The 16,786-nt window shown below is 36.2% G+C and overlaps 1 protein-coding gene across 5 annotated transcripts in view; it reads right to left on the reverse strand.

The window, feature by feature from the left end:
- Positions 1–1,115: 1,115 nt before the first annotated feature.
- Positions 1,116–16,786, reverse strand: part of HIPK3 (homeodomain interacting protein kinase 3) — an 81,822-nt gene continuing 66,151 nt past the window's right edge. For 2 of the 5 annotated variants that reach the window (XM_025266251.3, XM_006043093.4), the window contains exons 7-17: positions 16,376–16,535; positions 15,853–15,976; positions 9,807–9,928; positions 9,442–9,569; positions 9,189–9,350; positions 8,968–9,030; positions 8,364–8,663; positions 7,744–7,884; positions 5,811–6,046; positions 5,399–5,526; positions 1,116–5,040 (exon numbers count right to left, since the gene is read on the reverse strand). In XM_025266251.3, the coding sequence (XP_025122036.3) occupies positions 4,564–5,040; positions 5,399–5,526; positions 5,811–6,046; positions 7,744–7,884; positions 8,364–8,663; positions 8,968–9,030; positions 9,189–9,350; positions 9,442–9,569; positions 9,807–9,928; positions 15,853–15,976; positions 16,376–16,535 (2,041 nt within the window). In that variant the 3' untranslated portion in view covers positions 1,116–4,563. The remainder of the gene's footprint in view (positions 5,041–5,398; positions 5,527–5,810; positions 6,047–7,743; positions 7,885–8,363; positions 8,664–8,967; positions 9,031–9,188; positions 9,351–9,441; positions 9,570–9,806; positions 9,929–15,852; positions 15,977–16,375; positions 16,536–16,786) is intronic. The other 3 variants (XM_025266250.3, XM_025266253.3, XM_025266252.3) reach the window with 3 other exon arrangements.

Genomic DNA, 16,786 nt, shown 5'->3' on the forward strand with positions numbered 1-16,786 from the left:
TCCATACTTACATATATGCTCAAAGGAAATGCATATGTGTCCGCCAAAGATGTGAACAAAAATGTTTGTAGCAGCACTAGTCCTAATAGTCAAAAAGTAAAAACACAAATGTCTATCAACAAAAGATAAATGATTATATATGCACACAGATGAATACTACATAGTAATGGGGATAAATGATTCATAACTACATAAACATGGATGAATCTTAGAAATAAAATGTTGAATGAAAGGAAGCCAGACACCGAACATATAATAAACATATAACAAAGTGTGTATATCTTATATATGGCAAGTAAAGTTCACTGAGATTGAGAGTATGTATTCTCACCGGTGCGTGCTGGGGGGGCACTCCTCAACAAACTTTCCTACGGATGTTTCTCTAAACCTAAACTTTTAGTATAAGATGGTATTTGAAGGCAACCTAAACTGGCTTACAGCAACCACGTCCCTTTGAAGTCTCATGTTTTATGTCTTAAAAACACATGTGAGTTCCATATTCTTCACTCATGCACAATGAACAGAAATATTTACCTCAAAAAACATTCAAGGAAAACGGGCCCTGGTTATCTTGTGATTTGGGCTTCCCTGGTGGCTCAGACGGGGGGAAAAAAAAAATCTGCCTGCAATGCAGGAGACCGGAGTTCGATGCCTGAGTTGGAAGATTCCCTGGAGAAGGGAATGGCTACCCGCTCGTATTCTTGCCTGGAGAATTCTATGGATAGAGGAGCCTGGTGGGCTACAGTCCGTGGGGTTGCAAAGAGTCAACACGACTGAGTGACTGACACGCTGTCCCGTGGTTACAGTACTCTGGTACACTCCCTCAGAATTTAAACCAACTGCCGGACAGCAGTTGGTAGTTTGGTTACAGTTAGGGGTTAGGCAGCCTGTTCACATCTCAGATTCACCACTCATTAGCACTTGGGCTTTGGGCAACTTACCTAGATATTTGAGAGCCTATTTGTTCATTAACATAATAAAGATAATTGTATATCTGTCTTATAGGTGGTCTTGAAAATTAAATGAGACATGTAAGTTGGGTAACTCAAACTTCCTAACCTCTTCCTTCCCTACTCTGGAAGTAGTAATGGGGTGGAAAAAAAGTCAACAAGCTGTTTGCTGCAATATATATATTTTAATTCAAAGTGAATCGACAGTAATACACCATAAATTCTTATTTTGACACTCACCAAAATAGTCACCTGGAAAACCCGCTTTTTGTGACAAAGTACAGAAGGCTTGGTCACATTTAAATCACTGAGAACTAGAGAGAAATACTATCGCAAACCGTAATAGACATTACATCCATAAAAATTTTCCCAGTCCTTATTGTAATATTGCACAGTGCAACTGCTACATGGCAAACTAGTGTAGCATAGAAGTAAAAGCAAAAACAAACAAACCAAAGAAAGCCACAAGTCTAAAATTGTTAAACAGTTAATAGCTCAAACTTAGTAATCAAACCTATATCATTGGGTTCTTTAAAACAAATCTTCCTACACCTTGCAGTGTATGATTTAACTTTTACTTAACACAAACCAACTTTAGAAAAGTAGTAGAAATTTCTTAAATGAAAAAGTTTTGCTACTACAGTAACATACTCAAACACCCTGAAAGAAAAAGAAACAAAATACCAGGATATTTGATTAAAAAACAATTTGTAAATTAAAATAGTATGCAAATATGCAACTTGGAATTCATGCAGTGTTTTATTTAAGAAAGCATTAACACAAAAGAAAACTGGTAAAAAAAGGTTTTAAAGAGGGTATAAATCCAGATTCTTTTGTCAATATGCTAAATTTAGACTTTAGCAGGATCTTGGAATTTTTTTTTTTTCCTTTTTAAAAAGCCCATGATTAGAATCAGCTAAGAGCAGTGTACTTAACTCGGGTACGCCTTTATCAAAAAGGACTGTTATATTATGAAAACACTGAAGTTTATCATTTACTGTCAATTTAACAAGACATCACAGTCTTGGAACTGAAATACAGAAAATATGACATTTCAGGGTAGTAAACATGGCCCTGAAGAAAAAGAAAACTGTGCCAGTTTTGTACCTGGTACAAACATCAATCTTTTGCCCTTGGTGTTTCTTAAACATGAGCTTCCAGCACTGATTCTTCTCCAACAAGCGAGCAGATACCAGTAAACTGCTGGACCGGATAAATAAAATTAGAAGGCTGTGGAGGGCAGCAAGTTTACTTAAATAGTGACTCCATAAATTTGCCATCTGTAAATAATCTTTTAAATTAATCTTAGGCTATTCCTTTTTATGTGTAATATATATATATATTTCTATTTATATAAAATGCATAGAATTGATTACTAAAAACACTGAAACTTGTGGGGAAAATTAAGTCCTTCATTTTCAGTGTGACTAAAAATGTACTGCTGGTTTTTATTTTATGATCTAATACTGTAATTTTTAAAATTAATATCAGGCACATTTATTTCATCGATGATTATTAAATAAAACACTGCTTGTATTAATGGAGTAAAGAAAAGTTTATCCATTATTAGCTTATTGTCAACGCTGTACTAGATCTGTACTAGTGGTATGCAGTTCATTTATCAAAGAAATGCTGTAAATCCAAAACATTTGCAGAGTTTTACACTCAAATGCTTTGTACTGTTTCTTCCAGTAAATGGTATAAGATTATATTCCAGATTTTTAAGGAAAAAAAGTTAAGTCAAGCCTGCAAGATACAGCTCTCTCAAGTGTCTACAATGCCAGTATGAAAATAAAAAATTAAGTTACATTGATACATCCAAGTTTTTTTATATGCAGTGATGAGCACAAACATTAATAGAGATAAAATACTGATGCAAATAACACACCCCAAAATAACATACGCAATTATTTTCCATCATTTACAATACAGTAGTTACAATGACACTCCAAACAGAAAAGCAAAGTAAAAAATCAAAACCCCAACTTCTATTTCATGTAATTAGACTTATACAGAAATTAGAAGGCTAAATAACAACTAGTTAATCACCTAATTTCACAGCTATCTGAAGTGGCAATCGTTATATAGCAGCTTATCTATGATACATTCAAGATAAATGATACAATTTATTACTTGCCCATAAGCTAAAACACAGCCTGTTTAATACCTTCCTTTAAATTCCACCTCTACACTACAATATACTTGAGGTCTATGCAAAAAGTAGCTACCTTTTATATAGGAAATGGATGATTAAGTCTTTGGTGCTGTAAAAGCAACTTCATTTAAACATAACCACCACCACCACCAAAAAAAAGTACAGAATAAAGAGGGAAAAACCCAAGACATACTTCCTAGGAAAAAAAAGCATGTAATTTCTGTCCCTGACGGAATGTATTAAATAAGCAAACACCACCAACAAGCAAAACAAGTACTACAATGTAAAAATACTAAAAAAAAAAAAAAAAACCCTCTCACATGCATAAATGAAAAATTGCACACAAAGAACTCACATCTTTTCAAGCTTCAATAGTAAATATTCTGCTACTATTTATTAAATACTGCATGGTTTGCCCAAGCTAGGATGAAACCACATCATGAATCAATGAGCATTTTGCATTTTCTTTCATTATCTACTCAGTCATGCCTACTGCATCTCTAAACATTTTATTAAATCCAATTATACAGCAAACACTCCCAAAATAAACTTAGATTGTATTGCAGTTTCACTTAACAGTATATAAAATGCTGTGTTGTGACAGATATCAACTATTCATTAGATACTGAATCAATTTTTCTTAAGCACTACTACCTGCTTGCTTTTCTTGAAGCTAGATCATTCTGAAAAAGTCAGACAGCAGAATTCAGCTATCGCAAACATGCTGCCCTCTTAGTAAGGAAAAATAGCTACAACCTGAAATCATACCACACAAAACCAAAAATGAACATTACTCTATCAAAGGAAACTAAAGAGTAAGTCTGAATTTTAAGTGCTGCAGTCCTCAACATTTATATATAGTAATAACATTAACAACCTCAAATATTTAAGGCACTATGTGTGGGAACGGTTTACAATGCAGCTGAGATTATTAGAACAACATTTAAGAGCAAAGTCTAGGCAACATTTTGCCCATGCAAAGACACATGCAAATGTAAAGAACAATAGCTCAATTTCTTAGGTAAGTGACCCAACATTTATACACTAAGACACAGATAATACAATTCACTTGTATGCTGTAATTCTGACATATGTGCATCTGTTGCTCTAAGTCTGTACACAGAATGGCTTCCCAAATATGGACGTGTCTTGCACTAGTTAGAAGGCAATTTTATAAAAAATAGCGGGAGCAAAAACTGGACTTCTGCTCCCATAAGTCACCTGTCTAGAGTTACAACATAAGAAGATAACATGACCAAAGACAAGTTATACCAAATGTGCAAAACACATTAAAAGTGAGTTTCTTTTTTAAAGCTCAAAGTTGTTTAAATTGCACCCAAGTCTACATGATTCAAAAATAATTTTCTTGTGCCATGGCTAATATTTATTAAATACCATGTTTTATTTTTAATCAAATGTTTATATCATTGAGCTTCCTCAATATACTCTTGTGAGTTTTCACATATATGGATACTGGCTGAGTTTGGTTGGACTCAATGGAAATCCAGTATATGCAGGTGATGCTGCAATGTAAGAATGTGGTGGGAAGATTGGTTTGTACTGAGTCTGATGAATGGTTGGGGATGGTAACAGACGGGGGTTTATGCCCACTGGGACTTGGTGAACTATGCCACTGGGATGGGAGATATTGTAAGTCGGATGCTGTAACATAGGTCTTGAGGTACATGGAGAGGCTAAGAGGTGGGCCACTGGTGCAGCACTACTGAGGGGAGCTGATGATGGGTATGGAAGTAGAGTAGGCTGTCCTCCGAGGTGCGCACTTGCAGCCAGATGGGCGTGTACAGCTGTGTGATTAGGACTTCCATGAGAAAGAGTGAAAGGATTACTGGTAACGCTAGTAGGGATATAAGCTTGCTGCCTTCTATGTCCGAAGTTTCCATTCCACTCCTGATGCCCAGACCCAAAGTGCTGAACCTATTCAAAAACAAAACAAAAGACTAATTACATATTTTACAAGTCACAAAGAAGAAAAAAAGGGAAATTAAAAGATACTGTGACTAAAAACCCATAGGGGATCTCTCAGATCTTAGCTTACATTAAGGATAGAGAAGAATTCTCTCAGGTTCTCTTAAGAATCAAATCTTTCTAAAAAATTCAAGTTCCATGGATAATCTGATAATTATCCTATTATTAAGCCAATTACTTTTCAGTCACTTGGAATAATGAAAATGGAAGTGTTTAATTAAGATTTTATATAGTTTGAGAATCTTTTTCTCCCAATTAAAAAACTGCTGATTTTGAATCCCAAAGACTCATAAATTCACAAACATACCTGACTAAAATTCAAATGCTGCTGCTGGAATGCTGATGTCAATTTTTGCTGACGATTACCAACTGTGGAAGGCTGGTTTAATCTTCCAGGGGCAGATCGTCCTTTTATTAATGGCTGGCATATAGAATCTGGCAACAACAAAATATTAGAGAGTAGGTACTTTTTCCTTCTCATATAAAAATTATGAAAGCTCTTTAGATATTTTACACAACAGTGATTTGAGAGCCTTAAAATTAAATAAAAAGTAAAGATCTCCTAGTTTCCAAGCACTGGATAATATTAGAAAGTATTTCTTTGGTACAATAGATTTGCCAGGGACAAGTCAGAAATTCCGAGATGACTTTTGGTTCTGATGTTCCCAAATTAAGACCTTTTAAGGGACCATCAGGGAAATAGAGGGGACTCAGTTTACCTGTGTTTGCCATATGCTCATCGGCATTTAATCCATTTTCCAGTCCCATTGGTGGCACCACAACAGTACAAACAGCTGGTTTGGTTTCTGTGTCAGTAGAAGTTACCAATTCTGCATTTTGATGAGTGTCCTCCACAAAACTGCTCTCTGCAAATGGACTGTCATGTCCTGAGGAGTCTGATGTTGGAGAGCCATCCACAGTATCACAACCACTTTCTTGTTCTTCATCTGACATACTAAAAGAAAATATTTGTATCAACAATGTTTTTCGATCTTAAATCTAAAGTTAAATACTTTCCAAACTCCACCAAATTGATAAGATCTTATTAAATTATTTCATACCTAATTATAACTTTTTCCTTACCCCAAACACATTCTTCATAGATTCCCTAGACTCCCACATTAATCCTCTATTGGGACTGCTAATGCTAATTCTCTCTGTTTAGGAACACCTTCTTGGCATTTAATTTTCCTTCCTGTCTCTTTTCACTTGATCCTCAGTAGCAGTTCATAAAATCCCATATTATAAATTACAGAAGATTTCATCAAGATACTACAAAAGAAGTACTGTTCTGGACAACTGAAATGAAATGTACAAAAATATATAAGCAGGCAACTTGGATATTTGAGATCAAATTCTAATAAATTAGAATTATTAATAATATTGTAATATTAGAGCAATCACTAATAATTTAGTGATAATTTGGGTCTTTTTAACTAACCAGTTATTCAAAAGGCCTTCCTACCTCTCTGAAAGTCTAACCACCCAGAGCCCAAATTTCTCTTCTTGTCCTGATCCTTGGGCCCTGGCCCCCCTCTCACCTTGGGATTTTTGTTGCATTTATTCTGTTTTAACCACTCATTTCATACTTAAAATTTGAAGCATATCTTTGTATATGTATATTTTACTTAAATATATTTTTATATCTTATATATGTGTGTGTGATGCGCGCACACACACACACACACACACATCTCATGGGGCTTCCCAGGTGGCTCAGTGGTAAAGAATCAGCCTGCCAAAGCAGGAGATGCGGGTTCAATCCCTGGGTCAGGAATATACCCTGGAGAAGAAAATAGAAACCCACTCCAGTATTCTTGCCTAGGAAACGCTATGGACAAAGAAGCCTGACGGGCTATATATATAGTCCATGGGGGTCACAAAAAGAGTTGGACAGGACTTAGCAACGAAACAACAACAAATGCATAGTATCAACTTGCAAATCACGTTATAAACAACTTTAAGAAGATGTGTTAATACTATATTTTCCACAGAGATTTGGCTGTAAGTATTAAAAACTATATTTCCTAAGGAAAAAAAAGAGTAAAATTATGACTGAAAAATTTTTCCACTATAAAAAGAATGTCAGCGGAAATCAAACATATTTCACTGACATTTTTACAGCTCATCTCTTAATGAGATAGTACATCATGCAGGTTAGCAGTCATTCACTACTTCAGTGGCAATGCATATCCCTGGCCGAAAGGAAATACAGATAAAACCAGGCAAATCAATCACTGAGAGAGAAAAAAAATCACAGCAAATACTCTGACAGTGGGTCATTACTTTATAATGTAAAACATTCCTTTTTGTATTGTTAACGTATATGTTCTTATTCTAAATTTAAGTTACAATGGTAGTCTGTAAAGCTAGAGCTGAGAATGTGACTTTTTTACCTTTTCAAAAACAAATGATTTTTTAAAAACCATTTATTAGAACCTCAATTTTTCATTTATATCTGTTCTGTAATAATAACGAAAATTCCTACTTAAAACCTGAGTTCATAAAAAGGTGATCTAGTTCAAAACTTATGAACAAGAGAGAGCCACTGTGGTAAACTGGCAGGTACTTACTAATTTAAACAATGAAAGATAACATAGGCTTTTCAGTAGACTTAATGTTCATAACACACTACTGTTAAAATTCCTTTACCTGTTCGGTCTCTTGCAAGGGGATGGGCTGGACTGCCCCGAGGAGCTGGTGCTCAGAGTACTATCTGGACTACTTAATGAACACATCCGATCTATGTTCAAAGTGCTCTGGCAAGCTTCACAGTCCAGATTACCTTTACATCTAGTGAAGAGGGGAGGAGAAAACAGGTCAAAAATGAGAACCTACTACCCAGATATGAAAGTTAAGAAAGACCTACATGGATAAAAACCTAAAGCTCATAAATACAGGAAAAATGCTATAGTAATCATGCTAAATGGGCTTCCCTGGTAGTTCAGTTGGCAAAGAATCCACCTGCAATGCAGGAGACCCCAGTTCGACTCCTGGGTCGGGAAGATCCCCTGGAGAAGGGATAGGCTACCCTCTCCAGTATTCTGGCCTGGAGAATTCCATGGACTGTATAGTCCATGGGGTCACAAAGAGTCGGACATCACTAAGTGACTTTCGCTTTCAATCATACTAAATACTACTCGGGAAGTTTACTCCGAAGGACATGAACAGGCAATAATAAATCACAAAGTTTTTTTCCACCACAGCAGAGGATACCATCATCGTTATTTAAGAATGTCGCAAAAATGCAGGAATCTGCTTTCGGCACTTACTCTCGGAGGGAATGTCTCTGCGAGGACGTCTCTTCCTCATCGGTGTCACTGCTGATGGTGATTACGCTCACTGCAGGACTTGGGGAGTCAGCAATGATGATGGTTTGCCGCTGTTTATCTGAAACTGATGAATCAGAGTCTTGCCTGATAGACGTGTCACAACAATTTCTTGCCTCTCCTTCTGAGTTACGATTGTCCTGTGTTTCTATACAACTTACTTCCTGGACATCTTTCCCAGTTACTGTCTTTGGGCAGATAAATGCTGATTGTGGGATATTGGTATTCTGCAATGAATTACTCCTGCAATCAAAGGAATAATGTGTCATTTCTATAATCAAAATATATACATGACATTTTTCTAAGATACCATGTTATAAGTAACAATATGAACCTTCACTTGTTCAAGATTATGTATATGACACACTAACACACAGATCATGAGTTTGTGATATATAAACTCTCTAGAAACGAGTGTAGACTGCATTTACTTATATTCTAATGGTCTTTTTTTGGGGGGGGGGGGCAAATGTGATATCTGAGTGTCTAGAATTGTCTAACATTATAGGTAGATAATAAATCAAAAGGGCAATAAAGACAATCTTACCAACTGAAAGCATTTATTTCCTCTCTTCCTGGCTCCCATTCCATTAGTTTTACCAAAATACCTCTGAGAAATTGAGAAGGGAGCTTGGCTTAGTATTTGTAGCAAATCTATCAAAGAGGTCATTTTGAATACAACAGGGTGACCCTTTGGTGTGCATGCAAAATTTATTTTAATGATTCATCTTCAAAATGCAGAGGAAAAGTTAAAATATCAATACCAACCTGTTCTGGCACAGTTTATTTTTCTTGGTAGTGGCTGGCTGAGGCCAAACAACATGTGCAATGCCCACACTAATTGGCTGAGGGGCCGATAAAGTGATCTGATTAGTTAGAAGAGGTTGTGGCATCACTGAGCTGTAATGATTGCTGTGTGAAATCATTTTCCTATGGAGAAAATTTAGAAAAATTGAATCCCTACGTTACCATATGTATTTTGCAAATGACTTACAAAGAAGGATTGCTGTTTTTAACTTACCCCCAGTCTCCGAGCCTTTGTGAACCAGCCACACCCTCAGAAGCTAATGCAGTAGTAGCAGGAGCCAGGGGTGTTACCTGTTGCCAGGCAGGTATCAACATCTGCTGTGTCCTACCAGACCATGTCTGCTGCAGCAAAAACAACAAAAGCAAAAGAAAAACCAGTATGTTACAAGTAACTCAAAGTAACAATCACCTAATAATTACAAAAGTTAAATTCAATAATCTATAAGGACAGAATTCCTGTCTAGGTCATTTTCATTATTTCCAATAGCACAAGCCTATGTATTACCAATGGATTAAGGCCTCTACTTGAGTATGAGAAGGACAGCACATAAGCAAAAATAATGAATTATTATCACCAACCTGAGAAAGAACTCCTGGTCGGATCTGTAGTGGCTGCACGGCTGGGGCCTGAGTTACAAGGGGAACTGTATTATCTACCCTTATTGAATAACTAGTGGGTTTACCATGTGTCGCAGGAATACCTATGAAATAGAAAAGAATAGTTATCAAATAAAAGAAAAACTTCTCTCTGAGTTAACTGACAAAACTCTTATAAATTTATGAATTGCTAAAATTCTTCTTAGGATTATAAAAAAAACCCTGCATAATACTCTATCTACCTTGTGGTACCTCATTCCAAAAATCGTTATAAAGCTACTCTTTCTATTTTACAATACATAAAGTTGAATCATTTATTGTGTTTTAAATTTCTCATTCCTTTTAAAGTTTGCTATTATACTCTATTTTCCTTTTTTAAAAGTTCTGCCACTGATAAGACACAAAAAGATGAACCTGACTCAAAATCCTTATCCTCTAGCAGGTAAATGTTCATCTTTTTGTACAAACTTCAGGCTGTGCTTGGTATTCTCTTCTTTAAAACTGTAATAGTAAGATCCTTACACCTGAGTCACCAAAGGGGGACTGTATCACAGCTTCAATGGCCATGACAGTTTACAGGAGTCAATAAAACTCAGGATGGCACACTCATTTCCGTCTCCTAAGGAAAAGCAAAAAGTAAACTTTTCTGCCTAATATGATGATGCAACTGAGCTTTGATCATTGTGATTTAATTAACTATTATTTCTAGTGGAGAGCTATTGGAACTCCAGGAGAAACACATTCCATTTTGCTTACCCCCTAGGAAAATTAGAGGCAGGGTTACTACCCAGGCTAATACTGTTAATGTTAGTATGTCTGTCATACATTGCAAGAGCACCTTACAAACATTAAGACCCACAGTACTAAACTTTAAAAGCGTAAAGAGGTGTTACTCAACTAAGAACTTTAACTGACAAGATAGTAGGGATATCTCCTAAGATGAGAAAGCTCAGTTACTAAAATAAATTCACTATTTCATAATTCCGGTCTATTGTAGCATTTACTTTCAATATGGGCTGGCAGATTATTTAAAGATAATTAGTTTTTGGATAAAAGTCATCTTGGGTGATCAGCCATTTAAAAAAAAAATTGTTTTCTTTTCCTATTGAAAAATAACCTTACATTATTTATTGCATGAATACACAGTAGCTGATAGAAGGAAGTTAATTTTATTCTGTTTATTTTCTTCAGAGCCTTTTATCCTACTGCTAAGGGTGCTCTACCCTCTGAGCTCCACCTAAAGAGCTAAATGTGAATTAAGTTTCAGAAAGATCTATGAGTTATTTTTTAAAACTGACCTTCTTACCCTTTCCAAAAAGCATGTCTGGAACAGCAAATTCTCCAAGAAATGGAATCTAAGTACACCCAGGCTGTGTAGATATATTGCAGCAATAGAGAATCTCATCAGAGAAAAAAGCAGAATTCACTTTGATATGGATGAAATCACAGAGCAAATTCTTAAATCCCATCCCCCCAAAATCAGGTTGCTCTTAAATTCTCCTCATAATCAAAGCCTTAAGATGAGAAGAATTCTCCTACCAAGATTCTCCTATCAAGAGGTCGAATCTGTTTTAAAAATCATTCAAAAGTAGGTTAAAATTCCAATTTTCTGTATGGTTATAAGCTAAAACTTTAATGACTAGATTTGCTTGGTATCTGGAAAGCATGACACAAAGAGCTCAAAGCCTATTCTAGTACAACAGAGGAGAATTTTGCTGGAATGTATTTGACTCTGAAATTGCAGTTTCATCCAAAAGGGATGAATTAACTAGCTTTTCAGATCATGAAGTAATGTGAAATGCTTGTTCACTATATACAACCTATACTCAGATATGTTAAGTAAAAGCTTGTCTAAGTCTTCTGTACATAAAAACAGCACAGTATTAGGGACGTGGTACCTATTTAGCTACACCTACATATTATGTCTATAGTCTCTAAAATACATGAAACACATGCTTACACAACATAGCTCCAAAGTAAAAAATATAAAGTGAAGTACAACAAACATAAATTGTATTTTAAAATACAAACTATAATGGTACCATAACTGCTACTCAGTAATCATTTTAAAATGTTTCATCGAAATGTTGTTGTCATTCAGTCATAAAGTCACATCCAACTCTTTGTGACCCCATGGGCTGCAGCACACCAGGCTTCCCTGTCCTTCACTATCTCCCATAGTTTGCTCAAACTCCGTCCACTGTGTTGGTGACGCCATCCAACTATCTCATTCACTGTCATCCCCTTCTCCTCCTGCCTTCAATCTTGCCCAGCATCGAGAATCTTTTCCAGCTCTTCACATCAGGTGGCCAAAGAATTGGTGCTTCAGCTTCAGCATCAGTCCTTCCGATGAATATTCAGGGTTGATTTCCTTTAGGATTGGCTGGTTTTATCTCCTTACTGTCCAAGGGACTTCTCAAGAGTCTTCCCCAGCACCACAATGCAAAAGCATCAATCAGTTCTTCGACATTCAGCTTTCTTTATGGTCCAATTCTCCCATCTGTTCATGACTACTGTAAAAACCACAGCTGTGACTGTATGGACCTTTGTTGACAAAGCGATGTCTCTGCTTTTTAATACACTGTCCAGGTTTGTCACAGTTTTCCTTCCAAGGAGCGAGTGTCTTTTAATTTCACGGCTGCAGTCCCCATCCACAGTGATTCTGGAGCCCAAGAAAATAAAATCTGTCACTGTTTCCCCGTTTTCCCCATCTACTTACCATGATGTGATGGGACCAGATACTATGATCTTAATTTTTTAAACACTGTGTTTTAAGTTAGCTTTTTACTCTCCTTTTCAGCCTCATCAAGAAACTCTTTAGCTCCTCTTCCCTTTCTGCCAATAGCATGGTATCATCTGCATATCTGAGGTTGTCAATATTTCTCTTGGTAATCTTGATTCCAGCTTTTGATTCACCCAGCCTGGCATTTTGCATGATGTACTCCGTAAAGAAGTTAAATAAGCTACAGCCTTTCCCAATTTTGAACCAGTCTGTTGTTCCATGTCCTATTCTAACTGTTGCTTCTTGACCTGCATACAAGTTTCTCAGGAGACAGGTAAAGTGGTCTGGTATTCCCATCTCTTTAAGAATTTTCCATAGTCTGTTGTGATCCACACAAAGGCTTCCAGGTAGTCAATGAAGCACGCAGATAGATGTTTTTCTGGAATTCCCTTGCTTTCTCTATGATCCAAACGATATTGGCAATTTGATCTTTGGTTCTTCTCCCTTTTTAAAATCCAGCTTATCCACCTGGAAGTTCTTCGTTCACATACTGCTGAGGCCTAGCTTGAAGGATTTTGAGCATTACCTCGCTAGCATGTGAAATGAGCACAAAGAAATAGAGGAAAACAATAGAATGGGAAAGACCAGAGATCTCTTCAAGAAAACTGGAGATATCAAGGGAACATTTAATGCAGAGATGGGCACAATAAAGGACAGAAATAGCAAGGACCTAATAGAAGCTGAAGATATTAAGAAGAGATGGCAAGAATACACAGAACTATACAAAAAAGGCCTTAATGACCATGATAATCACAGTGGTGTGGTCACTCACCTAAAGCCAGACATCTTGGTAGTGTGAAGTCAAGTGGACCTTGGGAAGCATTAATATGAACAAAGCTAGCAGAGGTGATGGAATTCCAGCTGAACTATCTAAAATCCTAAAAGATGATGTTGTTAAAGTGCTGCACTCAATACATAAGAAAATTTGGAAAACTCAACAGTGGCCACAGGACTGGAAAAGGTCAGTTTTCATTCCAATCCCAAAGGAAGGCAATGCCAAAGAATGCTCAAACTACTGTACAACTGCACTCATATCTTCAAAATAGATTGGCACATTATGAGATAAAGGGGTAGGAAGACCAACACTGGGATTTTCTACAGAGATGCCAAAATGGATTAGAGGGAAAACTCCTTTCTAAGCAGCCACTATACTAAGATAAGAAATAATGAGACAACATATTATAAAGCTTGCCTGTTACGCTGCTGCAACCGCAACTGTTAGTTCAGTAAGTGAACAAGTATTTCGCTTTGTCTTATTATGAATTCCAAAACTATTGTTCTTGACATCTGATGAGTTAACAAGTCTGAGAATATCTCCTTTTCCTTCTGTTATCCTTGTTATGAACCAATCACAGCTGTTAACGTATTATGGCTTGCAGGATCTTAATTTACCCACCAAGGATCAAACTAGGGCCCACAAGAAGTGAAAGCCCAGAATTCTAACCATGGACCCCCAGGGAATTTTTTGCTACTCCAAATTTGGATGAAATACACCACACTGTAGGTAGAAGGCAATCCCCAAATTAATTCTGGTACATGCAAGAAAGAGATAGAACCTAACAATCTATTTTTTGTTGTTTAGTCATTAAGTCCTATCTGACTATAGCCCATCAGGCTCCTCTGTCCACGGATTTCTCAGGCAAGAATACTATGGTGATCTGCCATTTCCTCCTCCAAGGCATCTTCCCAATCTAGGGATCAAACCCATGTCTCCTGCACTGCCGGTGGATCCTTTACCACTGAGTCACCAAGGAGGCAACAATCTATTAGTACAGATTAAACACATCTATATGAAAATGTATCTGTCACGATACCACTTAAGTAGTAACTGATTAAATAAAAAAAAAAAGCAGCAGTTTTGTGTGCTCAAGTATTTAGAAGTAAAACATCTATGACTTACTATTAACAGTGTGTGTATGTGTAATAGAGAGAATAAATGTAACATGTTAATACTTGTAGAATCTAGAGTAGAAGGTATTATTATTATTTGAATTTCTCTATATGTTCAAAATTTTTATAATAACAGTTGAAGAAAAACAAAGAAATACAACAGCATCTTTAAGAGTGCTGACAATATGCTATAGGTATTTTTTATTATCGGATAAGCCATGGGTCACTGTCACAGATAACAAACCAAAGCCACCCTGGTAGAATCAAAGCGGCTGAAGAGCTGCCAGGTTTTCACACCTCTCATTACTAGTTAAGCAAGTCAACAAACATATTCTTGGTGCTTTTTAGATACTGTGCAGGAGATTAAAATAAAAACTTCAAAAAGTTGCTCATATCCTTAAATCAAATAAATATTTAAAATATCACCTTCAGAATCCAGAAATATTAGAGCTGGAAATGATCAAGAGAGTAGCCATTCCATCCGTTTTCTTTGACTAAGGTTGAAGCAAGATAACAAACTTGTCTGGGATGGCAGAGCAAATAGAGGAAACAAGAACTAGGTCCCAGGCATCCTGACTGAGCACCAAGAGCTCTCACTTATTATTAACAGCATTACAACACTTCAAACAGTCCTTTCAGGCCCATTTGAAATCAATCCCTTGATTTTAAGATTTAGACATTACAGCCTAGCAGGAACAAGATGCTAGTAAAGGACCTAGGAAAGAGGACTTTATTCTAGTTATTCCAGTCAAAAAGTTCACTGCTATCATTCTCTTACCACAAAGTAGTTCCTCAGTGTGAGAATTTATGCCTCTTCAAAGGTATTCTGTCATTATCTCATTTGAGGATTTGATATTTTTAACTAAATAAGGGCAATTTGATAAAAATAAATATTTAAAAAACAAAAGACTAAGCTATGGGTAAAGAACAAGACTACAATATTTTAGGAAAGAAATCCTTTGACCAAAACAAAGATCTGAGCTTTCGGTCACGGTCATGTCTAGAGATGACATGCAGATATTAAGTATTAAACCTGAATATCTGGAGCAGTTTTACCCAGCATAGGACAATCCACAGCTTTCCCAGTTCATTAATTCCTACTAAAGTATTTTATCATGCTAGACTCTACAGGAAATACAGCTGTCATATGACCCATTTTGTTAATGATGACTACAATGGAACTCCAGTCAATTAATGAGTATCAGTGGTTTAAAGGCTACTGACCAGCTTAAATTAAATGCAAATATAGCATTAAATGTAACAAAACCCATGCAGTGTATCTAATGAATAGATGCCTAAACTTATTTTAAAACAATGCATGCCAAAACTCAAAGTGTAATTTAAATAAAAGAATACCTTGAATAGCTGGGGGACAGATAATCAGTGTCTGCTGAAAAGCATCACCACAACCAAAATGAGCGGTTCCGGCCTGCAGAGGAATCCCGTGGTGCACAACTGAATGGGCAGATGTGGTTAATGCCTAGAACAATTGATGGACATGGCATTCATTATACAGAGTACGCTAATAATTGTGTACATGCTTTATAAGTAGAAGTCAAATGCATTTTAAAAAACCATAATTCTATGATAAAGATGGACCCAGAAATTGATCTTACTGAAGTCTACTTTTTGTAGACTTGAGATATAGAAGAGCCATTAGATTGTATTGAAAGAATAAAAGGTGAAAGAAAAAAAATAAATTTGAGTAGACACGTTCCAACTGTTACCCTGAAATATTAGAGATTTAATAGAACAGCCATAGTAAGACCTCATCAGCACTGGAAGTGCTGATATGGAAACTTATGTATATTTCAAAAGCAAAATGATTAATTGTTAAAGAAAAGAGAAGCAAAAATGACCAAATACTGTAAGATCTTACCTGACTTCTTAATGTGCCAATTTTAGTAAAATTTGCTGCCAGATTAGTAGTACTGCTTGGAGCAACTGGTCTTAAAAGTGAAGTTTTACTGTGATTATTTGCATCACATGAATTTGGATGGGACTTACAAATATCCATAATATGAAAACAGGACTTTACACTGCAAAAGAAAAAGTGAACAGTAATGGGGTCATATTATTTTTTAAATGTTTAGAATAGTTTAAGATTAAAAATTATTTTTAAAAGAAAAAAAAAAGTCTATGGCTTGCACTTAATCTGCCGATTTCCAATACTATACCTACCAGGAAATCCTATAAGATGGAAGTCTGAAGCAAGAAGGCATATGCTTCTATCTGAAACATTTTCTTGAGACAGTAAAGCAACAGTGAGCACATTTTGGTGAGCACACTA

The sequence above is a fragment of the Bubalus bubalis genome, chromosome 16, assembly GCF_019923935.1.
Source record: "Bubalus bubalis isolate 160015118507 breed Murrah chromosome 16, NDDB_SH_1, whole genome shotgun sequence".
NCBI classification, from domain to species: domain Eukaryota; kingdom Metazoa; phylum Chordata; class Mammalia; order Artiodactyla; family Bovidae; genus Bubalus; species Bubalus bubalis.